The 27,352-nt window shown below is 49.1% G+C and overlaps 1 protein-coding gene across 4 annotated transcripts in view; it reads left to right on the top strand.

Moving 5' to 3' along the window:
• The first annotated feature begins 648 nt into the window (after positions 1–648).
• The window catches only part of idh3g (isocitrate dehydrogenase (NAD(+)) 3 non-catalytic subunit gamma), a 50,531-nt gene continuing 23,827 nt past the window's right edge, over positions 649–27,352 (top strand). Inside the window, exons 1-5 of one of the 4 annotated variants that reach the window (XM_085979053.1) lie at positions 649–816; positions 8,616–8,663; positions 14,461–14,475; positions 19,976–20,073; positions 25,482–25,597. In XM_085979053.1, coding sequence (XP_085835179.1) covers positions 748–816; positions 8,616–8,663; positions 14,461–14,475; positions 19,976–20,073; positions 25,482–25,597 — 346 coding nt within the window. In that variant the 5' untranslated portion in view covers positions 649–747. The remainder of the gene's footprint in view (positions 817–8,615; positions 8,664–14,460; positions 14,476–19,975; positions 20,074–25,481; positions 25,598–27,352) is intronic. The other 3 variants (XM_085979049.1, XM_085979051.1, XM_085979052.1) reach the window with 3 other exon arrangements.

The raw sequence follows: 27,352 nt of genomic DNA, 5'->3' as shown, positions 1-27,352 counted from the left end.
AACTTATAAAATTCTAACAGGACTAGACAGACTAGATGCAGGAAGGATGTTCCCGATGGCAGGGGAGTCCAGAACCAGGGGTCACAGTCTAAGGGTAAGGGGTAAGCCATTTAGGACAGAGATGAGGAGGAATTTCTTCACCCAGAGAGTGGTGAACCTGTGGAATTCTCTACCACAGAAGGCAATAGAGGCCAATTCATTAAATATATTCAAGAAGGAGTTGGATATATTTCTTAAGGCTAAAGGGATCAAGGGATCTGGGGAGAAGGCAGGGACAGGGTACTGAATTTGGATGATCAGCCATGATCTCATTGAATGGCGGAGCAGGCTCGAGGGGCCGAATGGCCGACTCCTGCTCCTATCTTCTCTGTTTCTATGTAAGTGCTCCAGTCCAGGTAACAAATCTTTACTACAAATCACTAAAAGTAGCGAGGCAGCTTGACAAGGACATAAAAAAAAATGCAACCCAAGCACTAGGGTTTATTTCTAGAGGGATAATAAAATTGGTAAAAGAAGGCAAGTTGTTAACTTGAGCTACCAAACTGGGCAAATAGGAGACAACACGTGGCTGCAATGCTGGCAGCGGGAACTACAATTCCCGGCGGGCAGCGGGGCATGCGCAGTGGGCAGTGAAGGGAGTGGGCATGCGCAGTAGCTGGCGTGCCGGAAAGGAAGAACTACAGATCGCAGCGGGGCTAGGAGAGCATGCGCAGTGAGAGGAGCCGGTGAGGGAAGGAAAGAAGGAAGATGGCGGCAGCATTGCGATGGACGGCGAGATGTTGGACGGCACGGACAGCCCTCAACAACCCGGCCCAGGTAAACGGCAGTGGCGGCTCCCAACACCGCCAAGCCAGCAGAGGATGTATTCTGTCCGCATCTTTCTTACAAAGCCGCGCCTCCAAGGTCGTCCGCGGCCATTTTCGGTCACCGCCTCCTCTCTTAAAGGGGCAGTCCACCTGGCAATTTCTGGCTTGCAAGCAGGAAATTGCAGCCCCATCTTAACCAGCAAGACACAACTCTAATCCAGAGGGGTTTATATAGTTTATATATAGAATAATATACCCAGGGAGTGGGTTACACCCTGCAATCTAATCCAGAGGGGTTTATATATAGAATAATAATATACCCAGGGAGTGGGTTACACCCTGCAATCTAATCCAGCGGGGTTTATATATAGAATAATATACCCAGGGTGTGGGTTACACTCTGCAATCTAATCCAGGGAGGTTTATATATAGAATAATATACCCAGGGACTGGGTTACACCCTGCAATCTAATCCAGGGGGGGTTTATATATAGAATAATATACCCAGGGAGTGGGTTACAGACTGCAATCTAATCCAGAGGAGTTTATATATAGAATAATAATATACCCAGGGAGTGGGTTACACCCTGCAATCTAATCCAGGGGGGTTTATATATAGAATAATATACCCAGGGAGTGGGTTACACCCTGCAATCTAATCCAGGGAGGTTTATATATCGAATAATATACACAGGGACTGGGTTACACCCTGCAATCTAATCCAGGGGGGTTTATATATAGAATAATATACCTAGGGAGTGGGTTACACCCTGCACTCTAATCCAGGGGGGTTTATATATAGAATAATATACCCAGGGATTGGGTTACAGACTGCAATCCAATCAAGGGGGGTTTATATATAGAATAATATACCCAGGGAGTGGGTTACAGACTGCAATCTAATCCAGGGAGGTTTATATATAGAATAATATACCCAGGGAGTGGGTTACACCCTGCAATCTAATCCAGGGGGGGTTTATATATAGAATAATAATATACCCAGGGAGTGGGTTACACCCTGCAATCTAATCCAGGGGGTTTATATATAGAATAATATACCCAGGGAGTGGGTTACAGACTGCAATCTAATCCAGGGGGGTTTATATATAGAATAATATACCCAGGGAGTGGGTTACAGACTGCAATCTAATCCAGGGGGGTTGAAATGTAGAATAATATACCCAGGGAGTGGGTTACAGACTGCACTCTAATCCAGGGGGGTTTATATATAGAATAATATAACCAGGGAGTGGGTTACACCCTGCAATCTAACCCAGGGGGGTTTATATATAGAATAATATACCCAGGGAGTGGGTTACAGACTGCAATCTAACCCAGGGGGGTTTATATATAGAATAATATACCCAGGGAGTGGGTTACACCCTGCAATCTAATCCAGGAGGGTTTATATATAGAATAATATACCCAGGGAGTGGGTTACACCCTGCCATCTAATCCAGGGGGGTTTATATATAGAATAATATACCCAGGGAGTGGGTTACACCCTGCAATCTAACCCAGGGGGGTTTATATATAGAATAATATACCCAGGGAGTGGGTTACACCCTGCCATCTAATCCAGAGGGGTTTATATATAGAATAATATACCCAGGGAGTGGGTTACAGACTGCACTCCAATCCAGAGGGGTTTATATATAGAATAATATAACCAGGGAGTGGGTTACACCCTGCAATCTAATCCAGGGGGTTTTATATATAGAATAATATACCCAGGGAGTGGGTTACACCCTGCAATCTAATCCAGGGGGGTTTATATATCGAATAATATACCCAGGGAGTGGGTTACGCCCTGCAATCTTTTCCAGGGGGGTTTATATACAGAATAATATACCCAGGGAGCGGGTTACACCCTGCAATCTAATCCAGGGGGGTTTATATATAGAATAATATACCCAGGGAGTGGGTTACGCCCTGCAATCTTTTCCAGGGGGGTTTATATATAGAATAATATACCCAGGGAGTGGGTTACAGACTGCAATCTAATCCAGGGGGGTTTATATATAGAATAATATACCCAGGGAGTGGGTTACACCCTGCAATCTAACCCAGGGGGGTTTATATATGGAATAATATACACAGGGAGTGGGTTACACCCTGCAATCTAATCCAGGGGGTTTTATATATAGAATAATATACCCAGGGAGTGGGTTACGCCCTGCAATCTTTTCCAGGGGGGTTTATATACAGAATAATATACCCAGGGAGTGGGTTACACCCTGCAATCTAATCCAGGGGGGTTTATATATCGAATAATATACCCAGGGAGTGGGTTACGCCCTGCAATCTTTTCCAGGGGGGTTTATATGTAGAATAATATACCCAGGGAGTGGGTTACAGACTGCAATCTAATCCAGGGAGGTTTATATGTAGAATAATATACCCAGGGAGTGGGTTACACCCTGCAATCTAATCCAGGGGGGTTTATATATAGAATAATATACCCAGGGAGTGGGTTACAGACTGCACTCTAATCCAGGGGGGTTTATATATAGAATAATATGCCCAGGGAGTGGGTTACACCCTGCACTCTAATCCAGGGAGGTTTATATATAGAATAAAATACCCAGGGAGTGGGTTACAGACTGCACTCTAATCCAGGGGGGTTTATATATAGAATAATATACCCAGGGAGCGGGTTACACCCTGCAATCTAACCCAGGGGGGTTTATATATAGAATAATATACCCAGGGAGTGGGTTACACCCTGCACTCTAATCCAGGGAGGTTTATATATAGAATAAAACACCCAGGGAGTGGGTTACAGACTGCACTCTAATCCAGGGGGGTTTATATATAGAATAATATACCCAGGGAGTGGGTTACACCCTGCAATCTAATCCAGGGGGGTTTATATATAGAATAATATACCCAGGGAGTGGGTTACAGACTGCACTCTAATCCAGGGGGTTTATATATAGAATAATAATACACCCAGGGAGTGGGTTACACCCTGCAATCTAATCCAGGGGGGTTTATATATAGAGTAATATAGCCAGGGAGTGGGTTACACCCTGCAAACTAATCCAGGGGGTTTATATATAGAATAATATACCCAGGGAGTGGGTTACACCCTGCAATCTAATCCAGGGGGGTTTATATATAGAATAATATACCCAGGGAGTGGGTTACACCCTGCAATCTAATCCAGGGGGGTTTATATATAGAATAATATACCCAGGGAGTGGGTTACACCCTGCAATCTAATCCAGGGGGGTTTATATGTAGAATAATATACCCAGGGAGTGGGTTACAGACTGCACTCTAATCCAGGGGGGGTTATATATAGAATAATATACCCAGGGAGTGGGTTACACCCTGCAATCTAATCCAGGGGGGTTTATATATAGAATAATATACCCAGGGAGTGGGTTACAGACTGCACTCTAATCCAGGGGGTTTATATATAGAATAATATACACAGGGAGTGGGTTACACCCTGCCATCTAATCCAGGGGGGTTTATATATAGAATAATATACACAGGGAGTGGGTTACACCCTGCAATCTAATCCAGCAGGGTTTATATATAGAATAATATACCCAGGGAGTGGTTTACACCCTGCAATCTAACCCAGGGGGGTTTATATATAGAATAATATACCCAGGGAGTGGGTTACACCCTGCCATCTAATCCAGGGGGGTTTATATATAGAATAATATACCCAGGGAGCGGGTTACACCCTGCAATCTAATCCAGGGGGGTTTATATATAGAATAATATACCCAGGGAGTGGGTTACAGACTGCAATCTAATCCAGGGAGGTTTATATATAGAATAATATACCCAGGGAGTGGGTTACACCCTGCAATCTAATCCAGGGGTTTTATATATAGAATAATATACCCAGGGAGTGGGTTACAGACTGCACTCTAATCCAGGGGGTTTATATATAGAATAATAATACACCCAGGGAGTGGGTTACACCCTGCAATCTAATCCAGGGGGGTTTATATATAGAGTAATATAGCCAGGGAGTGGGTTACACCCTGCAATCTAATCCAGGGGGGTTTATATATAGAATAATATACCCAGGGAGTGGGTTACACCCTGCAATCTAATCCAGGGGGGTTTATATATAGAATAATATACCCAGGGAGTGGGTTACACCCTGCCATCTAATCCAGGGGGGTTTATATATAGAATAATATACCCAGGGAGTGGGTTACAGACTGCAATCTAATCCAGGGGGGTTTATATATAGAATAATATACCCAGGGAGTGGGTTACACCCTGCACTCTAATCCAGGGGGGTTTATATATAGAATAATATACCCAGGGAGTGGGTTACACCCTGCAATCTAATCCAGAGGGGTTTATATATAGAATAATATACCCAGGGAGTGGGTTACACCCTGCAATCTAATCCAGGGGGGTTTATATATAGAATAATATACCCAGGGAGTGGGTTACAGACTGCACTCTAATCCAGGGGGGTTTGTATGTAGAATAATATACCCAGGGAGTGGGTGTACAGACTGCATTCTAATCCAGGGGGGTTTATGTTTGGAATAATATACACAGGGAGTGGGTTACACCCTGCAATCTAATCCAGAGGGGTTTATATATAGAATAATATACCCAGGGAGTGGGTTACACCCTGCAATCTAATCCAGAGGGGTTTATATATAGAATAATATACCCAGGGAGTGGGTTACACCCTGCAATCTAATCCAGAGGGGTTTATATATAGAATAATATACCCAGGGAGTGGGTTACACCCTGCAATCTAATCCAGAGGGGTTTATATATAGAATAATATACCCAGGGAGTGGGTTACACCCTGCAATCTAATCCAGGGGGGTTTATATATAGAATAATATACCCAGGGAGTGGGTTACAGACTGCACTCTAATCCAGGGGGGTTTGTATGTAGAATAATATACCCAGGGAGTGGGTGTACAGACTGCATTCTAATCCAGGGGGGTTTATGTTTAGAATAATATACCCAGGGCGTGGGTTACAGACTGCAATCTAATCCAGTGGGGTTTATATATAGAATATAATATACCCAAGGAGTGGGTTGCAGACTGCAATCTAATCCAGGGGGTTTATATATAGAATAAATATACCCAGGGAGTGGGTTACACCCTGCAATCTAATCCAGGGGGTTTATATGTAGAATAATATACCCAGGGAGTGGGTTACAGACTGCAATCTAATCCAGGGGGGTTTATATATAGAATAATAATATACCCAGGGAGTGGGTTACACCCTGCACTCTAATCCAGGGGGTTTATATATAGAATAATATACCCAGGGAGTGGGTTACACCCTGCAATCTAATCCAGAGGGGTTTATATATAGAATAATATATCCAGGGAGTGGGTTACAGACTGCAATCTAATCCAGGGGATTTATATGTAGAATAATATACCCAGGGAGTGGGTTACACCCTGCAATCTAATCCAGGGGATTTATATGTAGAATAATATATCCAGGGAGTGGGTTACAGACTGCACTCTAATCCAGGGGGTTTATATATAGAATAATAATATACCCAGGGAGTGGGTTACACCCTGCAATCTAATCCAGGGGGGTTTATATATAGAATAATATACACAGGGAGTGGGTTACAGACTGCACTCTAATGCAGGGGGGTTTATATATAGAAAAAATATACCCAGGGAGTGGGTTACAGACTGCACTCTGATGCAGGGGGGTTTATATATAGAATAATATACCCGGGGAGTGGGTTGCAGACTGCACTCTAATCCAGGGGGTTTATATAAAGAATAATATACCCAGGGAGTGAGTTACACCCTGCAATCTAATCCAGGGGGGTTTATATATAGAATAATATACACAGGGAGTGGGTTACAGACTGCACTCTAATCCAGGGGGGTTTATATATAGAAAAAATATACCCAGGGAGTGGGTTACAGACTGCACTCTAATGCAGGGGGGTTTATATATAGAATAATATACCCGCGGAGTGGGTTGCAGACTGCACTCTAATCCAGGGGGTTTATATAAAGAATAATATACCCAGGGAGTGAGTTACAGACTGCAATCTAATTCAGGTGGTTTTTATATAGAATAATATACCCAGGGAGTGGGTTACAGACTGCAATCTAATCCAGGGGGGGTTTTATATAGAATAATATACCCAGGGAGTGGGTTACACCCTGCAATCTAATCCAGGGAGGTGCTTTTTAAATAGAATCGGTAAAAGACCCAGAGGGGAGATGAGGAGAATGTTTTTTACGCAGCGAGTTGTTGTGATCTGGAATGCGCTGCCTGAAAGGGCGGCGGGAGCAGATTCAATAGTAACTTTCAAAAGGGGAATTGGAGAAATACTTGAAGGGGAAAAATTGTAGGGCTATGGGGAAAGAGCAGAGGGAAGAGTGAGACTAATTGGGGAGCTCGTTCAAAGAGCCGGCACGATGGGCCGAATGGCCTCCTTCTGTCCTGCATCATTCAATGATTCTAGAGGTAGTTGGAGAAACAGAACAGGCTGAAAGATTCAGAGTTGCTAAAAAAAAAAGGAAGGCCCACACCGCCACCCTCTGGCGGGAGGCTGCCATTGCAGCGTGACCTGTTTACATAGCTGTTTCCATTATAACTGGAATCTACACTGGTGGGAGGGAGTTGACACGAAAGTGTGACAGGAACGCGCCGACAGACAGTAAGGTGTTGTGGACAGGAACTGCGTGCAGACCAGCCATTGTGGCGTTTTCCCCTCCTGCTAACCCTGCCTCATTTTGTGCCCCCGTGTCAGCTGTGGCTCAGTGGGCAGCACCCACGCCCTCTGAGTCAGAAGGTTGTGGGTTCGAGTCCCGCTCCAGGGACTTGAGCACACAAAGCTAGGCTGACACTCCAGTGCAGTGCTGAGGGAGTGCCGCACTGTCGGAGGGGCGGTACTGAGGGAGCGCCGCACTGTCGGAGGTGCGGTACTGAGGGAACGCCGCACTGTCGGAGGGGCGGTACTGAGGGAGCGCCGCACTGTCGGAGGGGCAGTACTGAGGGAGCGCCGCACTGTCGGAGGGGCAGTGCTGAGGGAGCGCCACACTGTCGGAGGGGCAGTACTGAGGGAGTGCCGCACTGTCGGAGGAGCGGTACTGAGGGAGTGCCGCACTGTCGGAGGAGCGGTACTGAGGGAGTGCCGCACTGTCGGAGGGGCAGTACTGAGGGAGCGCTGCACTGTCGGAGGGGCAGTACTGAGAGCGCCGCGCTGCCGCGTTTCGGATGAGACGTTAAACCGAGGCCCAGTCTGCTCTCTCTCTAGGTGGACATAAAAGATCCCATTGCACTATTTCGAAGAAGAGCAAGGGGGGATTTCTCCCCGGTGTCCTGGGGCCAATATTTATCCCTCAACCAACATAACAAAAACAGATGATCTGGTCGTTATTGACATAACAGAACTCACTACGCACTTGGTTCGAGTATAAAGCAAGGCTTTAATCAATTTTGCTATTATAAGGCTTTAATCAACTTGGTTCAAAACATGGAGGTCTAGTTGTACTTCACTAGTTCCTGTCTTACAAAATGTCCCTGGACAAGCTGGGCCCACGCCCGCGTATTTCTACTCCTTGGACGGCGCCACCAGCTGGCTGTCCAGTGTTATTTCATGAGTCGTTTCTTCATGATGATGAGATTTATAACAGTTATTATCACATTGCTGTTTGTGGGACCTTGCTGTGCGTAAATGGGCTGCTGCGTTTCCCACATTACAACAGTGACCACACTCCAGAAGTACTTAATTGGCTGTAAAGCGCTTTGAGACGACCGGTGGCTGTGAAAGGCGCTATATAAATGCAAGTCTTTCTTTTTTTTCTTTCACTCCCCCAGGTTCTGGGTGCGACAGTGTCCAGTCACCGAGGCCTCGCGGCATTCATTGTAAGTCTGATCGCCGGCCTCACTCATACTCTTTCTGGCCGTCGGCCAATAGGACGGCGTGCTTGCCATGTGACCCGACGGCTTCCTGCGGTCCGCTTGCCACCTCTTCACGCTCCGACGCTTCTGCTGTTAACGCAAATCCTCACTGATAGCTCCTTCGGCAGCTCTGCTGTTAGCTGGGCTTTGCGGCTAGCATTGATTGGGCGCTGGTGAGGGAAGGAGCAGGCTGGGCTGGGAGACTTTACACCCCCTTCACTCTAATCCCCCCCTCGCCCGCCCTCACACTCGTCCCCTCACCCTCTCCCACCCCCCCTTGAACCACAGTTGTTCCTGACCGCTTTGTTTCCACACCGCGCGGCCCCCTTGGACCCTCCGAGCCAGGGTTCGCGCCCTGTGTAGTACAGGAAACTTTTTTATCCAGGACCGGTGTGATGCCGGTTTATCAAAAAGTCCAGATTACAGAGCGGTATAGTTTAAAAGGTACGAGCGCTCCGTACACAGCAACAAATCCAGGCTTCCCTGTTGCTTAGCAACATGTGCAGGAACGCCGGCCACAGACCAAGCGTCCCTGTTGCTTAGCAACAAGTGCACGAACCCCAGCTACACAGCCACAGATCCAGGAACTGCCACTAATATGAAGTAAAACTTACCTGAACCTACTCCTGAATTTTGCCGGTTAACAGAGATTTCTGGTTATTCAGGTGCTGGTAAATCGAGAGTTTCCCGTAATCGGCTTGTGCAGCGGGGCACTGTCCCGTTCAGACAGCAGCAGCTGGTCGTAACGGCACAGAAGGAGGCCATTCGGCCCAGCGAGTCCATGCCGGCTCTCTGTAGAGCGATCCAGTCAGTCCCATTCCCCCGCTCTATCCCTGTAGCCCTGCAAGTTTATTTCCCTCAAGTGCCTATCCAGTCTCCCCTTGAAAACATCGAGTGTCTCCGCTTCCACCACTTCCGTCGGCAGCGAGTTCCAGGTCATCACCACTCACTGCGTAAAAACATCACATCCCCCCGTGTATCTCTTGCCCAAAACCTTCAATCTGTGTCCCCTAGTCCTTGTACCATCAACTAGTGGGAACAGCCTTTCCCCGTCTAGCCTATCCAAACCTGTCATAATCTTGTACACCTCGATCAAATCACCCCTCAACCTCCTTTGCTCTAATGTAAACAAATCCAGCTTCTCCAACCTGTCCTTGTAGCTAAGATCCCCCATCCCCGGAACCATTCTGGTAAATCTCCTCCGCACCCTCTCAAGGGCCTTCACATCCTTCCTAAAGTGTGGTGACCAGAACTGGACGCAATACTCCAGTTGTGGCCTAACCAGCGCTTTATAAAGGTTCAGCATAACTTCTCTACTTTTGTACTCAATACCTCTATTTATGAAGCCCAAGATCCCATATGCTTTGCTAACCGCTCTTTCAATATGTCCTGCCACCTTCAGGGACCTATACACATTAACTCCCAGGTCCCTCTGTCCCTGCACACTCTTTAAAACTGTGCCATTAAGTGTATATTGCCTCTCCCTGTTCCTTCTGCCAAAATGCATCACCTCACACCTCTCTGTATTAAACTCCATCTGCCACTTGTCTGCCCATTCTGCGAGCCTTTCGATGTCCTGTTGCAGTCGATTGGTATCCTCCTCACCGTTTGCCTCTGATGGGGGAACTTCAGCCAAAGACCACCCGAATGCCCACGAGGCTCTACAATCCCCCTCCAGTTTTGCTTTAGTGAAACCCTCCACTGTTTCCCCCCCCCCGCCACCCTCCCAACTCTGTGATTTTAGAGCACAGCATGATTGCAATCTTTCATCAATCGCATCTACTGCGATTTAGCATCGATGGTCTACCCCCGCGCCCAGAGAGGCCAGCAAGCGAGAGGCTATAATTTAACGTCCGCGACTTGGCCCCCTCCACCACTCGCGCTCCCCCGGGAGCAAAGCGCAGGCTTGCTATCCGCTCTCCCCCCCCCCTCCCCCCGACCGCCGACAATCCCATTCTCCATGAGCTTGGAATCCCTGCTGATCGGGCGGGGGGGGGGGGGGGGGAAGGTGGGGACTTTTGCTGACTCTTGCCGGTATCTGTCTGTTCTGCTTGTGTTACAGGGGGCGGTGAGCAGGTGCGAGGGGGGGGGTGGGGGGGGGGTGGGGTGGTGGGGTGGTCTGGATAAGCAGCACAGCGACAGCGAGCTCCCCGCTTTTAGACGAGCGATTGCACGTCCCGCCGGTGTAGAATTTGAAGGAACGGGATTTTTCCCCGAGCTCTCCGGGGTTTCGGAGTCCCGGAGCGGTCAGCAATCCGAAACCGTCACCTGTGGAATTTGACCTTCTCCCTCGGATACCCTCATCCCTGCCTTTGTTACCTCACGACTCGACTATTCCAACCCTCTCCCGGCCGGCCTCCAACCTTCCACCCTCCGTAACCATCAACTCATCTAAAACTCTGCTGCCCCGTGTCCTAACTCGCACCCAGTCCCGTTCACCCATCACCCCCCCTGTGCTCCCGGTCTACCAACACCCTCATTTTAAAATTCTCCATCCTCGTGTTGCAATCCCTCCATGGCCTCCTCGCCCCCCCCTCCCTATCTCTGTAACCTCCTCCTACAACCCTCCGAGATCTCTGCGCTCCTCCAATTCTGGCCTCTCGAGCATCCCCCTGATTTCCATCACTCCACCATTGGCGGCCGTGCCTTCAGCTGCCTGGGCCCCTGAGCTCTGGAATTCCCTCCCTAAACCTCTCCGCCTCTCATAAGAACATAAGAAATCGGAGCAGGAATAGGCCACTCGGCCCCTCGAGCCTGCTCTGCCATTCAATAAGATCACGGCTGATCTAGGGCTCAAAGCCACTTCCCCGCCCACTCCCCATAACCCTTCACTCCCTTATCTTGCAAAAATCTGTCTATCTCCACCTCAAATGATCCAGCCTCCACGGCTCTCTGCCCCAGAGAATTCCACAGATTTACGACCCTCTGAGAGAAGAAATTCCTCCTCATCTCAGTTCTAAAAGGGCGACCCTTTATTCTGAAATTGTGCCCCCGAGTTCTAGATTTCCCCACGAGGGGAAACATCCTCTCTACATCTACCTTGTCGAGCCCCTTCAGTGTCTTATATGTTTCAATAAGATCCCCTCTCATTCTTCTAAACTCCAATGAGCCTATGCTCATTGTTCTTCATAAGTCAACCCCTTCATCTCCGGAATTAACCGAGTGAACCTTCTCTGAACTGCTTCCAATGCAAGTATATCCTTCCTTAAATAAGGAGACCAAAACTGTATGCAGTACTCCAGGTGTGGTCTCACCAACGCCCTGTACAGTTGTAGCAGGACTTCCCTACTTTTATACTCCAACCCTCTCCTCCTTTAAGACGCTCCTTAAAACCGACCTCTTTGACCCAGCTTTTGGTCACCAGTCCCTAATATCGCCTTATGTGGCTCGGGGTCAAATGTAGTCTGATTACGGGCCTGTGAGGCGCCTCGGGACGTTTTATTACGTTAAAGGCGCTATATAAATGCCCGCTGAAGGTAAGCATGCAGGTGCAGCAGGCGGCTAAGAAGGCAAATGGTATGTTGGCCTTCGTAGCGAGAGGGTTCGAGTACAGGAACAAGGATGTCTTGCTGCAGTTGTACAGGGCCTTGGTGAGACCACACCTTGAGTATTGTGTGCAGTTTTGGTCACCTTATCTGAGGAAGGATGTTCTTGCCATGGAAGGAGTGCAGCGAAGATTCACCAGGCTGATACCTGGGATGGCAGGAATGACGTATGAGGAGAGATTGGGTCGATTGGGCTTATACTCACTGGAGTTTAGAAGAATGAGAGGGGATCTCATTGCAACTTATAAAATTCTAACAGGACTGGACAGACTAGATGCAGGAAGGATGTTCCCGATGGCGGGGGAGTCCAGAACCAGGGGTCACAGTCTTAGGATAAGGGGTAAGCTATTTAGGACTGAGATGAGGAGGAATTTCTTCACCCAGAGAGTGGTGAACCTGTGGAATTCTCTACCACAGAAGGCAGTAGAGGCCAATTCATTAAATATATTCAAGAAGGAGTTAGATATATTTCTTAAGGCTAATGTGATCAAGGGATATGGGGAGAAGGCAGGGACAGGGTACTGAGTTTGGATGATCAGCCATGATCGCATTGAATGGCGGAGCAGGCTCGAGGGGCCGAATGGCCGCCTCCTGCTCCTATATTCTATGTTCTTTACCCTATCCGGAATGCCACGGCGTGTCTCCCGTCCCACCAAGAAGTTCCTCCTCCCCTTTCTGCCCCCTCTCCGCCCCGTGCCCTTGCCCTACCCTGCCACTGCTGTCTCTCTGCTGAAACTGTACTCGTTGGTTCGTCCCTCTGTGTCCTTCCCTCCCCCGCCCCCCTCTACAATTCTCTCTCTACCCCTTTTTCTTATCACCTCCACCTTGTAACCTCCTTCAGTGCTTCCAGAAACCCTTCCCTTCAAATGATGTCCGCTCCCCGATCCCCATCTTGCCCCTTCTCTCTCCGCCGCCCCCCCAGTCAGTGCCCATTCTCCCCGTGTTCAAAGGCACAGTGCCTTCGGAGATTGACTTAACCCCCAGCTCCTTGCGTTGAACCTAAAGCCTGTGCTTCAATATCATTATTTCTGCTCATTTCTACTTCACTCTTCCTTTCCCTCACTTCCGCCCGCCGCACCCCCCCCCCCACTCCTCCCCTGCCCACATCACCCCGACAAAAATTGATTCCAAGACTAGGAAACCTCAAGTTTGTGAACCTTCCAGCTCGGAGGTATATCCGTTTGTTTTGTGATTGGTGTCTCTGGTTTCCCCCCACCCCCCACCCCGAGAGCTCGGATGGATGTCATGTGAGTCCTGGGCCGACACTTCCTTAAACTGCTCTTCAAAGGCAGGAAGAACCCCTTCCAGCTGACGTCAAACACTCAGCAAGCTCGGGCACTGTGACCGCTCGGCGACTGTGGTATTCCATTAACTCCTGGTAACTCCCACTGGACAGAATCCCAATGGACCCAGCCCCTTCCCATTCACTCCCATTGTACACAATCCCAATGGACCCAACTCTTTCCCATTCACTCCCATTGTACACAATCCCAATGGACCCAACCCCTGCACATTCACTCCCATTGTACACAATCCCAATGGACCCAACCCCTTCCCATTCACTCCCATTATACACAATCCCAATGGACCGAACCCCTTCCCATTCACTCCCATTGTACACAATCCGAATGGACCCAACCCCTTCCCATTCACTCCCACTGTACACAATCCCAATGGACCCAACCCCTTCCCATTCACTCCCATTGTACACAATCCCAATGGACCCAGCCCCTTCCCATTCACTCCCATTGTACACAATCCCAATGGACCCAACCCCTTCCCATTCACTCCCATTGTACACAATCCCAATGGACCCAAACCCTTCCCATTCACTCCCATTGTACACAACCCCAATGGACCCAACCCCTCCCCATTCACTCCCACTGTACACACTCCCAGTAGTTACACTCGATACCGGATGGCCACTCTATATATTGTCACTGGTGATGAAAGCACCGACCCTGAGCTGAGCTGCGATACAAACGTTGCCCAATTGGGAGCTTCCACCCTGAAGCTTGCACGAGTCTTGTCTTCGGGACGCCCTGCCTGGGCTGGACCCTTTGCAGAAACCTCCGCCTCACCGAAGTGCAGTTTACCCCCGGACAGTGGCACTGGCCCAGGCTCACGGGAATGTGATTATGCCTTAATGAAGCTTCACCGGCTGCTGGGTGTGTGTTTAATTAACCGTCTCTTCCTTTCTCCTCCCTCTCGACTAGACCGATCAATCAATAGTAAGTATTTTTTATTGCACGTACATCGCTACTAACAGGAGCTGGCGTTGGGCGGGAAACCTTGCACAGGACTTGATCGGCGAGTAAGTTGTGTGGGAACCCCTCTGTATCTGCCCAGGTATCAGTGCTTGGGCCTCAGCTATTCACAATATATATCAATGATTTGGATGAGGGAACCAAATGTAATATTTCCAAGTTTGCTGACGACACAAAACTAGGTGGGATTGTGAGTTGTGAGGAGGATGCAAAGAGGCTTCAAGGCGATTTTTGACAAGTTGAGTGAGCGGGCAAATACATGGCAGATGTAGTATAACGTGGATAAATGTGAAGTTATCCACTTCGGTAGGAAAAACAGAAAGGTAGAGTATTATTTAAATGGTGATAGTTTGGGAAATGCTGATGTACAGAGGGACCTGGGTGTCCTTGTACACCAGTCACTGAAAGCAAACATGCAGGTGCAGCAAGCAGTTAGGAAGACAAATGGTATGTTGGCCTTCATTGCAAGAGGATTTGAGTACAGGAGCAAGGATGTCTTACTACAGTTGTACAGGGCCTTGGTGAGACCACACCTGGAGTATTGTGTGCAGTTTTGGTCTCCTTACCTAAGAAAGGATATACTTGCCATAGAGGGAGTGCAGCGAAGGTTCACCAGACTGATTCCTGGGATGGCAGGACTGTCGTATGAGGAGAGATTGGGTCGACTAGGCCTGTATTCACTAGAGTTTAGAAGAATGAGAGGGGATCTCATTGAAACGTATAAAATTCTGATGGGGCTAGACAGACTGGATGCAGGGAGGATGTTTCCCCTGGCTGGGGGGGGGGGTCTAGAACGAGGGGTCACAGTCTCGGAACACGGGGTAGGACATTTAGGACTGAGATGAGGAGAAATTTCTTCACTCCGAGGGTGGTGAACCTGTGGAATTCTCTACCACAGAAGGCTGTGGAGGCCAAGTCACTGAATCTATTTAAGAAGGAGATAGATAGATTTCTAGACACAAAAGGCATCAAGGGGTATGGGGAGAGAGCGGGAATATGGTATTGAGATAGAGGATCAGCCATGATCATATTGAATGGCGGAGCAGGCTCGAAGGGCCGAATGGCCTACTCCTCTTTTTCTATGTCTCTTTAATTACCCCCCTCTCTGATTGGGATCTATAAGATAATGAAGGGATTGGATTCTGCTGCAGTTGGCAGGTTGTTACAGTAGGTTAGGGAGGACCAGGGGTCACCATTTTGAAGTTGTGCGAGGCCAGATCTAGGTTGGATGTCAGGAGGCGGTTTTTCTCCCAGAGAATAGTGGGCCCACTGGGCTAGGGCCACCGTCTGGTGCGGTGGAGACCGACTGGCTGAATCCCTTCAAGCGAGAGCTGGTCCTGTTTGTGGCTGGGGCGGAGATCACCTCTTGCAGGAGGTAGGTGCTGCGGGGAATTAAGGGCCAGTGTGATCCCCTGGACTAGGGGCTTTCCATCGCCTAGATGGGTCAGAGAGGAATTTCTCTGATTTTTTTTTTTTCCCACCCCAAATTGACCTGGGGGTTTTTTAAATCGGTTTCTTTGGCCTCTCCCAGGAGATCACGCGGTTTTGGGTGAGGTGGCGAGTGTGTACAAGGTATCGCAGTTGTATGGGACGGGCTGGATGGACCGGAGGGTCTTCACCTGTCTGTCACTGCTCGTATACGAAGAGATTAGGAGAGAAGTCAAAAAAAGCAAAGAGGAACTGTGAAATTAAATTATCAAGGAACATAAAACAATATAGCAAAGTATTTTATCGGCACATCAATAAAAACAGGAAGGTCGAGATGGGAATAGGGCCATTAAGGGATGGACAGGATAATACCACAGGCAGTGATAGCGAGATGGCCGAAATATTAAATAATTGCCAGGGAGATGGAAAGGGTGGACATGACATCAGATCATGAGATTAGTAACAACATAAATGCATTTAAAATATAACGGATATATTAAATAAACTAATCAAACTCAAAGGAAAAAAACCCTGGTCCGGACAGATTACATCCGCACATTTTGACGGAATCTAGGGAAGAGATAGCAGAAGCATTACTGCACATGCTTATTGGCCCAGAAATTCGGGTCTCCACAGGTGAGTACGCACGGGGTACTCGCGCGTAGGCCCAACGAAAGTGCCGGTTTCGTGCACACACTGCGCACGCGCGGGAAACCGGCACTTCCGTTCCCCTGAAGTAAGGGGTTCAGAGGTCGAACGCGTGCGCCGGAGAGGCAGCGCGTGCGCATCGAACTTACGTTTTTTTTCCCAGGTTTTCCCGGGAGGGTAAGTCTCCAGGAGTTGCACTTTTAAAAAGCAGGCGCAAGGCCTGCTTTTAACAAGGTAAGTGGTGAATTAAGTAAAATTAAAACATTTTTTCCACAGGTTTATTATTTTTAAATACTTTAGAGAAAGGTAAGTTTATTTTTAGCCCCGTTAGAAAATATAATTAATTTTTTCAAAAATTTAAATTATTGTTTAAAATAGTTATTTCATGTCATTTATAGTTATTTTAAAAATGTGATGTTTTTAAAAAAAATGTATTTGAAGTTTTAGTGATGTTTTGGGGCTTACAGTATTTATAGGTTTGACAGCTCTTCCTGTCAAACTTATGAATGAAGCATTCCCTGCTACCATTGGCTCTCCATGGCCCATGTGATCCCAGGGGACGCATCGAACTAACTGCGCCCCTGGGATACGCAAGCACTGCACGCCGGCAGCTGGAGCAGGCCCAGGATCGGAATCCCACGCGGGCCCACAGCTCAATGGCCGGCGCGCTAGGTAAGTGCAGGTCGAGGGCTTGCACCCGCGGGAGGCCCCCGATCCGAAATTTCTGGGCCAATAATTCGTTAGAAAAAGGTGTAGTGCCAGAGGACTGGCGGATAGCTAACATAATATACCTATATTTAAGAAGGGAGATAGAACATATCCAGGGAATTATAGACCAGTCAGCTTAACATCGGTGGTAGGAAAAATAATGGAATCCCTACTAAAGGAGAAAATAGAAGAACATCTAGAAACCAAAAATATAATAATGATGAATAGTCAGCATGGATTTCAAAAGGGAAAGTCTTCCTTGACCGACCTCATCGAATGTTTTTGAAGAGGTAACAGAGAGAGTAGACAAGGGTAATGCAGTAGATGTAATTTATCTAGATTTTCAAAAGGCCTTCGATAAGGTCCCCCATAATAGACTGATGAACAAGGTCAGAGAATGCGGAGACAGGGGACAAGTAGCAGAATGGATAGCTAGCTGGATTCAAGACAGAAAGCAGAGAGTGGGAGTAAAGGGTAGCTATTCACAGTGGCAGAAGGTGGGTAGTGGTGTTCCACAAGGATCAGTGCTGGGACCACTGCTGTTCACAATTTATATTAACGATTTAGACTTTGGAATCAAAACACAATTTCTGAATTCGCGGATGACACCAAATTGGGGAGATAGTCAATACTGAGGAGGACTGCAACAAGTTACAGGAGGACATTAATAAACTTGCAAAATGGGCATATAATTGGCAAATGAAGTTCAACGTAGATAAATGTGAGGTATTACATTGCGGTCGGAAGAATAGGGAGGTCACTTATCACTTGGAGGGTGCGAGTCTAGGTGGGGTAGAGGAACAAAGGGATCTCGGAGTACAAATACACAAATCACTAACAAGTTACGACACAGGTTAACAAGGCCATTTAAAAACAAGCAAACCAAGAACTCGGGTTTATTTCTAGAGGGATAGAATTGAAAAGTCGGGAAGTTATGCTAAACCTGTATCGAACCTTGGTGAGACCACACTTGGAGCACTGCGTACAGTTCTGGTCGCCATATTATAAAAAGGATATAGAGGCACTGGAGAGGGTGCAGAGAAGATTTACAAGGATAATACCAGAAATGCGAGGGTGCACATATCAGGAAAGGATGAACAGGCTGGGTCTCTTTTCTCTTGAAAACAGAAGGCTGAGGGGTGACCTAATAGAGGTCTTTAAAATGATGAAAGGTTTTGATAGAGTGGATACAGAGAGAATGTTTCCACTTGTGGGGAAGAGCAAAACTAGAGGCCATCAATATAAGATCGTCACCAAGAAATCCAATAGGGAATTCAGGAGAAACTTCTTTACCCAGAGAGTGGTGAGAATGTGGAACTCGCTACCACAGGGAGTGGTTGAAGCGAATAGTATCGATGCATTTAAGGGGAGGCTGGACAAGCGTATGAGGGAGTAGGGAATAGAGGGTTACGCTGATAGAGTTAGATGAGGAAAGACTGGAGGAGGCTCGAGTGGAGCATAAACCGGCATGGACTGGTTGGGCCGAATGGCCTGTTTCTGTGCTGTATAGCCTGTGTAATCCTATGTACGCTCTCCCTCCTAAGATTCTCCCCTCGTCTCCTGATCAGGGCCGGCATTCCTCCAGCAGCTTTGTCCCCTTGTGCACCCTTGGGACGTTGTGTGTCGGACAACTCTTCGGCCATGGGGGGCATCGCGGCCGAGCTCGCTCCTGCCCGGACGCGAGCGCGGAGCACCACCCCAACCCACCCCAGAGATTGCGGGTTCAGTTCCCACCACGCCAAGTTGTGAAACTCTGGTAATTTGTAAGCTGGCACCAGGGCAAAGTTGACCACGAGGCGCTGTTGGATATTGTAAAAAGCCCAACTGCTAAGACTCTCGCCTCCGGGTCAGAAGGGCCCCCCAGGGTAGATAGAGAACAGCAGAGTCTTTGAACAGGGCCACTGCCGGAAATCCCTGGGAAAGGGTCAGGGCGCAGAGAGGGTTTGAAGCGCGTCTGGGATGGAAGGCTCGCAACGTCCAGGGCAGGGATCAAAGACAAGATGGAGGAACTAGGGAGGGAGTCACCTCCATCTGTTCCTACGTCTCCCAAGGGAAGGGTACTACCGTTGGGAGGGGTGTCAGGGGGTCCTGCGACGAGAGGTCTGTCCTATGAGGAGAGATTGAGTAGGTTGGGCCGATACTCTCTGGAGTTTAGAAGAATGAGAGGTGATCTCATTGAAACATACAAGATTCTGAGGGGGGATTGACAGGGTAGATGCTGAGAGGCTGTTTCCCCCTGGCTGGAGAGTCTAGAACCAGGGGTCACAGTCTCAGGATAAGGGGTCGGCCATTTAGGACTGAGATGAGGAGGAATTTCTTCACTCAGAGGGCGGTGAATCTTTGGAATTCTCTTCCCCAGAGGGCTGTGGAGGCTCAGTCGTTGAGTATATTCAAGGCTGAGATCGATAGGGAATCCAGGGATTTGGCAGGAAAGTGAACTTGAGGTCGAAGATCAGCCATGATCTCATTGAATGGCGGAGCAGGCTCGAGGGGCCGTATGGCAGACTCCTGCTCCTAGTTCTTGTGCTCATGGACCCAAAACAGGTGCAGAAAAATGTGGCCAGGCAACAATACATCAAAATCTGATCTGTATGCTGGTAGCCACTCCCTGTCCCTGCATGTGAGACTTTTTATTCGAGGTCTCTCGCCCGTTGACTGACTGATCCTGTTTTTCCTGCAGCCTCCTCCGGCCAAGTACGGAGGCCGACATACAGTAGCGATGATCCCGGGAGATGGAATTGGCCCTGAACTGATGGTGCATGTCCGAGATGTTTTCAGGTGAGAATGCTCGACGATACCGAATGGAAATCGGGAGCGATCATAAGAACATAAGAACATAAGAAATAGGAGCAGGAGTAGGCCAATCGGCCCCTCGAGCCTGCTCCACCATTCAATAAGATCATGGCTGATCTGATCCTAACCTCAAATCTTCTATCACTCTGCATCCACCCGAACCCATGTGATCTCCCGGGAGAGGCGAAAAACCAGATAAAGACCCAATGGCCAATTTGGGAGAAAAAAATCTGGGAAATTCCTCTCCGACCCATCTAGGCGATCGAAATTCTTCCAGGAGATCACTCTGTCCCTATATTTTCTACAGTACTTACCTTCTGTAAAGGCGATCTCCACCCCAGCCAGGAACAGGAATAAAACCATCTCCTGAAATCTAACACAGAATTAGAACACAGTAGGAGCAGAACCAGGCTACACGGCCCCTGGGCCCACTCCACTACCCACAGGGCCATGACCATTCAGAACCCAGACTCATGTCCAATTTCCTGCCCGCTCCCCGTAACCCTTTATTCCCTTTACTTCCAGGAAACTATCTATTTCTGTTTTAAATTTATTTAATGATGTAGCTTCCACAGCTTTCTGGGGCAGCAAATTCCACAAACCTACCACCCTCTGAGTGAAGAAGTTTCTCCTCATCTCCGTTTTGAATGAGCAGCCCCTTATTTTAAGATTATGCCCCCTAGTTCTAGTTTCACCCATCATTGGGAACATCCTCACCGCATCCACCCGATCAAGCCCCTTCACAATCTTATATGTTTCAATAAGATCGCCTCTCATTCTTCTGAACTCCAATGAGTAGAGTCCCAATCTACTCAACCTCTCCTCATATGACCACCCCCTCATCCCCGGGATTAACCGAGTGAACCTTCTTTGTACTGACTCGAGAGCAAGTATGTCTTTTCTTAAGTATGGACACCAAAACTGTATGCAGTATTCCAGGTGCGGCCTCACCAATACCTTGTACAACTGCAGCAATACCTCCCTGTTTTTATATTCCAACCCCCTAGCAATAAAAGCCAACATTCCATTGGCCTTCTTGATCACTTGCTGCACCTGCATACTAACTTTTTGAGTTTCGTGCACCAGGACCCCCAGATCCCTTTGTACTACAGTACTTTCCAGTTTTTTGCCATTAAGATAATAACTTGCTCTATGATTTTTCCTGCCAAAGTGCATAACTTCACACTTTCCAGTATTGTATTCCATCTGCCAAATCTCTGCCCACTTACTTAGCCTGTCTATGTCCCTTTGCAGGTTTTTTATGTCCTCCTCACTCACTACTTTCCGTCCCATCTTTGTATCATCTGCAAACTTTGATATGTTACACTCGGTCCCCTCCTCCAAATCGTTAATATAGATTGTAAAGAGTTGGGGACCCAGCACTGACCCCTGCGGAACACCACTAGTTACTGGTTGCCAATCTGAGAACGAACCATTTATCCCAACTCTCTGCTTTCTGTTAGAGAGCCAATCCTCTACCCATGCCAGAATATTACCCCCAATCCCGTGATTTTTTATCTTGAGCCATGTCCCATTGTACACAATCCCAATGGACCCAACCCTTTCCCATTCACTCCCATTGCAGAGAATCCCAATGGACCCAACCCCTTCACATTCACTCCCATTGTACACAATCCCAATGGACCCAACCCTTTCCCATTCACTCCCATTGCAGAGAATCCCAATGGACCCAACCCCTTCACATTCACTCCCATTGTACACAATCCCATTGTACACAATCCCAATGGACCCAACCCCTTCACATTCACTTCCATTGTACACAATCCCAATGGACCCAACCCTTTCCCATTCACTCCCATTGCACAGAATCCCAATGGACCCAACCCCTTCCCATTCACTCCCATTGTCCCACATCAAGAACTGAGACCCCAGTCAGTGTACAGATATCTCCCAGAGGGAGAGGGACTGGGAGACATCAGTCAGTGTACAGATATCTCCCTGAGAGAGTGGGACAGAGAGACACCAGTCAGTGTGCAGATATCTCCCTGAGGGAGAGGGGACTGAGAGACACCAGTCAGTGTACAGATATCTCCCTGAGAGAGAGGGACTGAGAGACACCAGTCAGTGTGCGGATATCTCCCTGAGGGAGAGGGACTGAGAGACACCAGTCAGTGTACAGATATCTCCCTGAGAGAGAGGGACTGAGAGACACCAGTCAGTGTACAGATATCTCCCTGAGAGAGAGGGACTGAGAGACACCAGTCAGTGTACAGATATCTCCCTGAGGGAGAGGGACTGAGAGACACCAGTCAGTGTACAGATATCTCCCTGAGGGAGAGGGGACTGAGAGACACCAGTCAGTGTACAGATATCTCCCTGAGAGAGGGGGACTGAGAGACACCAGTCAGTGTACAGATATCTCCCTGAGAGAGAGGGGACTGAGAGACACCAGTCAGTGTACAGATATCTCCCTGAGAGAGGGGACTGAGAGACACCAGTCAGTGTACAGATATCTCCCTGAGGGAGAGGGACTGAGAGACACCAGTCAGTGTACAGATATCTCCCTGAGAGAGAGGGGACTGAGAGACACCAGTCAGTGTACAGATATCTCCCTGAGGGAGAGGGGACTGAGAGACATGGTTTGTGTGCAGATATCTCCTTTTACTTGATAGGTGGGACTAACCCCACCAATAAAGCTGGAAGCTGTCGCTGGTATTGTTCAATTGGTGCCAAGCAGTGGACATCTTTGCCTTGTGGCTTACGAGCCCTTGGAGCCGGACTGAGAAGGTCCCAAATACATTTTGTTCCGAGATCCTTGCATGTGAAGGCGAGGAGCCTTTCATCCGGTCTCTGCAACAGGGTGACAGAGGTGAAGGGGAACAACAGCTTGTAGTTATCCAGCGCCTTTAACGTTAGTAAAACGTCCCAAGGCGCTTCACAGGAGCGATTATCAAACAACATCAGACCCTGAGCCACATGAGATGTTAGGGACAGGTGACCAAAAGCTGGGTCGAAGACGTCAGTTTTAAGGAGCGTCTTAAAGGAGGAGAGAGAGGCGGAGAGGTTTAGGGAGGGAATTCCAGAGCTCGGGGGCCCTGGCGCGGTCGCCAGTGGTGGAGCGATGGAAATCGGGGAACGCGTGAGAGGCTGGAATTTGGGGAGCGCAGAGATCTCGGAGGGTTGTGGGGCCGGAGGAGGTCGCAGGGAGAGGGAGAGGAGAGCGAGGAGGCCACAGGGATTTGAACAGGAGGATGTGAGTTTTAAAATCGAGGCGTTGCCAGACCGGGAGCCAGTGTAGGTCAGCGAGCAGAGGGTGGGTGATGGGTGAACGGGACTAGGATACGGGGCAGCCGAGTTTTGGATGAGCTGAAGTTTATGGAGGGTGGAAGATGGGAAGCTGACAGGAGAGCTTGTGGAATAGTCAAGTCTAGAGGTAACTAAGGCATCGAAGAGGGCTTCAGCAGAGCAGGCGGGCAATGCTTGCATTGGAGGCAGTTCAGAGATGATTCACTCGGTTAATTCCAGAGATGAGGGGGTTTGACTTATGAGGAAAGGTTGAGCAGGTTGGGCCTGCACTCATTGGAGTTTAGAAGAATGAGAGGGGATCTTATTGAAACATATAAGATTCTGAAGGGAGCTCGACAAGGTAGATGCAGCGAGGATGTTTCCTCTCATGGGGGAATCTGGAACTCGGGGGCACAGTCTCAGAATAAAGGGTCGCCCTTTTAGAACTGAGATGAGGAGGAATTTCTTCTCTGAGGGTCGTAAATCTGTGGAATTCTCTGCACCAGAGAGCTGCGGAGGCTGGGTCATTGAGGTGGAGATAGACTGATTTTTGCAAGATAAGGGAGTGAAGGGTTATGGGGAGCGGGCGGGGAAGTGGCTTTGAGCCCGACATCAGCCACGATCCTATTGAATGGCGGAGCAGGCTCGAGGGGTGATGTGGAGTATTTTAAACCAACACTCGACACAAGGTTTTTTGATCTATCGTCAAGTTGTCTTTATTACTCCGGTGGGGAGGCAGTCTGCTCTGTCTTTAGCCAGACTTCTCCAAATTGCTACAGCAAACACTACATTTTTATACATTCAAATAAGCATGGTGGCCTCATGCACAATTCATTCCCGCAACCTGATTGGATCTTGGCCCACATGCACCTTCACGGATTGGGTTACATGTCCTAAGGTAAACATGTGTAAGCTGCATACTCAAATTATTAGCCCAAACTGCTGAATGCTGATTAAAAGATAACTTGGAAGCATTGTGACCCAGATCACCATACCCTAAGGGCAAAGTGGTAGACATCATGGCCTAGAAATTCAGTATAGCCATGTTTGTGGCGCTACAGTCGGGTGGCCGTTAAAGTTTGCGCCCGGCGCAAGTTCGCGCCACCTTCGCCGATATTCAGTGGCATCGCCCCAAGAGGTTGCTGCTGCGCTAAAACAGGCGATGCACGACTATCATTAGGCGCTAAGCCGGCGGCCAGGGGCGAAACCCCCCAGGGCGGGCGCAGCGCAGGTGCGGCGAGTTGCTGATTGACGGCAGACACTCTGGCGCCGGTCAGCTCTTAAAGGGGGAGGGTGGATTTGTTTGGCTGGCACGCCCTGCACACTGCAGCCCTGAAGCAAGGCCTGACCACTGCTGCTTGATCTGTACAACGCCCAGTGCAATGGAGAAGCCCAACGTTTACACCCATTGCAGCCCCCATTATATGTTTCCAATCAATGCTATGACTCTGAAGTTAAAGACAAGTGCAAAGCTGTGGCCTGAAGCCACAAGTACCTGTGCGAGTGTTGAGCCAAACCAGAAAGCTCTCTACCTTTGTCTCTCTCCAAAGATCCGTTTCTCACAAAGAAGGAGTGTTGCAAAATGGCTGCCATTTCTACTGCAGGAGGAGTGCCCTTTAATTAGCGCCCCCCGCGCCCCGCATCGACTGAGAACCGTTCCCCTCTACCAGTCGCTAGGGGCGCCAGGCGCACAATAGGCCGGCGCCACTGAATTTCCGGTTTGGGGCGAACAAAGGGCATTGCACGATGAAATGACGTCAGGATCTGCGCGCGCAGCTGAGCGCGCGCAATGGCTTTGCGCCGCCGCTAAATCTTTACTGAAGTTGGGGAGAGGTGCAGATCGCGCTGCGCCCGGCCGCCTAGCGCCCAACATCTCCTCCTCCTAAGGCGCTAGCGGCTGGCGCAAACAACTGAATTTCTAGGCCCATGTCTCAACTGAGTTGTTTTTAGTCTTCAAAGGTCGGTTATCTTGACCACACCTTATGGATGTGGCCTTTCATGTTAGCAACTGTCTCTCTTACACCGTTCTGCGCACTGCCAGCGATGTTTATTTTAACTCTTTCCCCACTTCAAGTTGCCTATTCCTACTCCTATTTCTTATACTGTTGCTTTGTCTTGACCCCCATTTCCTTTCCCACCCGCCACAGGTGCGCCTGCGTGCCGGTTGACTTTGAGGTGGTCGATGTCCATCCTTCCCTCGACAACAAGGCCGGCATCGAGGGCGCGCTGACCGCCATCCGGAGGAACCGTGTGGCACTGAAGGGTGAGTGGGGTCGCGGGGAAGGTGGGGGGGGGGGCCGTGGGTCGAAGTCCCGCTCTTGGTTTTAGGCTGGCGCTTCCCAACGCAGTGCCGCCGGTCGGCCATCTTGTTGATATTTGCAGGAGCTTGCTGTGAGCAAAATGGCTGCCGCCTTTACCTACTTAACAACAGTCGGCGCTCAAGTAATCCGTTGTGCGTGTAGTTACAATTTTAAGGGATGTAGCCCCTTACAGGTAAGTGTGGCAGCATATGGGGGGGGCAAAGGCTGTAAATATTTCAGTCTCTAAAATTTTACTCCTTCTCAGGATGTGGGCATCGCTGGCGAGGCCAGCATTTATTGCCCATCCCTAATCGCCCTCGAGTCAGGAGGTGAGACACTTGCTGCAGAATACCCAGCCTCTGACCTGCTCTTGTTGCCACAGTATTTATGTGGCTGGTCCAGTTAAGTCTCTGGTCAATGGTGAGCTGCCTTCTTGAACCGCTGCAGTCCGTGTGGTGAAGGTGCTCCCACAGCGCTGTTAGGGAGGGAGTTCCAGGATTTTGACCCAGCGACGATGAAGGAACGGCCGATATATTTCCAAGTCAGGATGGTGTGTGTGACTTGGAGGGGAACTTGGAGGTGGTGGTGTTCCCGTGTGCCTGCTGCCCTTGTCCTTCTAGGTGGTGGAGGTCGCGGGTTTGGGAGGTGCTGCTGAAGAAGCCTTGGCGAGTTGCTGCAGTGCATCTTGTAGATGGTCCACACTGCAGCCACGGTGCGCTGGTGGTGGAGGGAGTGAATGTTTAAGGTGGTGGATGGGGTGCCGATCAAGCGGGCTGCTTTGTCCTGGATGGTGTCGAGCTTCTCGAGTGTTGTTGGAGCTGCACTCATCCAGGCAAGTGGAGAGTATTCCATCACAATCCTGACTTGTGCCTTGTAGATGGTGGAAAGGCTTTGGGGAGTCAGGAGGTGAGACACTCGCCGCAGAATACCCAGCCTCTGACCTGCTCTTGTTACCACAGTATTTATGTGGCTGGTCCAGTTAAGTTTCTGGTCAATGGTGACCCCCAGGATGTTGATGGTGGGGGATTCGGCGATGGTAATGCCGTTGAATGTCAAGGGGAGGCGGTTAGACTCTCGCTTGTTGGAGATAGTCAGGATGGTGTGTGTGACTTGGAGGGGAACTTTGAGATGCTGGTGTTCCTGTGCGCCTGCTGCCCTTGTCCTTCTAGGTGGCGGGGCTGGGAGGTACTGATAAAGAAGCCTCGGCGAGATGCTGCAGTGCATCTTGTAGATAGTACACCACCGCTCTCGACTGCCCTTATGTGATCACACCACTGTTCCGACATCCAGTGTTGGATCAGCCGCAAGTTCCTACAGTGCGTCCTGTAGATAGGTGGGGGGGGGGGCGGGGGGCGAGGGTTGGATGTTTAAGGTGGTTCGGGGGGCGGGGGGCTGCTTGAGTATTGTGTGCAGTTTTGGTCGCCTTATCTGAGGAAGGATGTTCTTGCCATGGAGGGAGTGCAGCGAAGATTCACCAGACTGATACCTGGGATGGCAGGAAATGACTTATGAGGAGAGATTGGGATGTTGGGCTTATACTCGCTGGAGTTTAGAAGAATGAGAGGGGATCTCATTGAAACTTATAAAATTCTAACAGGACTAGACAGACTAGATGCAGGAAGGCTGTTCCCAATGGCGGGGGAGTTCTGAACCTGGGGTCACAGTCTAAGGATAAGGGGTAAGCCATTTAGGACAGAGATGAGGAGGAATTTCTTCAC

Source organism: Somniosus microcephalus, unplaced genomic scaffold (assembly GCF_052327205.1).
Source record: "Somniosus microcephalus isolate GS21.2 unplaced genomic scaffold, FLI_Smic_1.0 unresolved_chr7, whole genome shotgun sequence".
Classification (NCBI taxonomy): Eukaryota; Metazoa; Chordata; class Chondrichthyes; order Squaliformes; family Somniosidae; genus Somniosus; species Somniosus microcephalus.
Note: the sequence above shows the minus strand (reverse complement) of the source record. Positions and strands in the feature narration are given on the sequence as shown.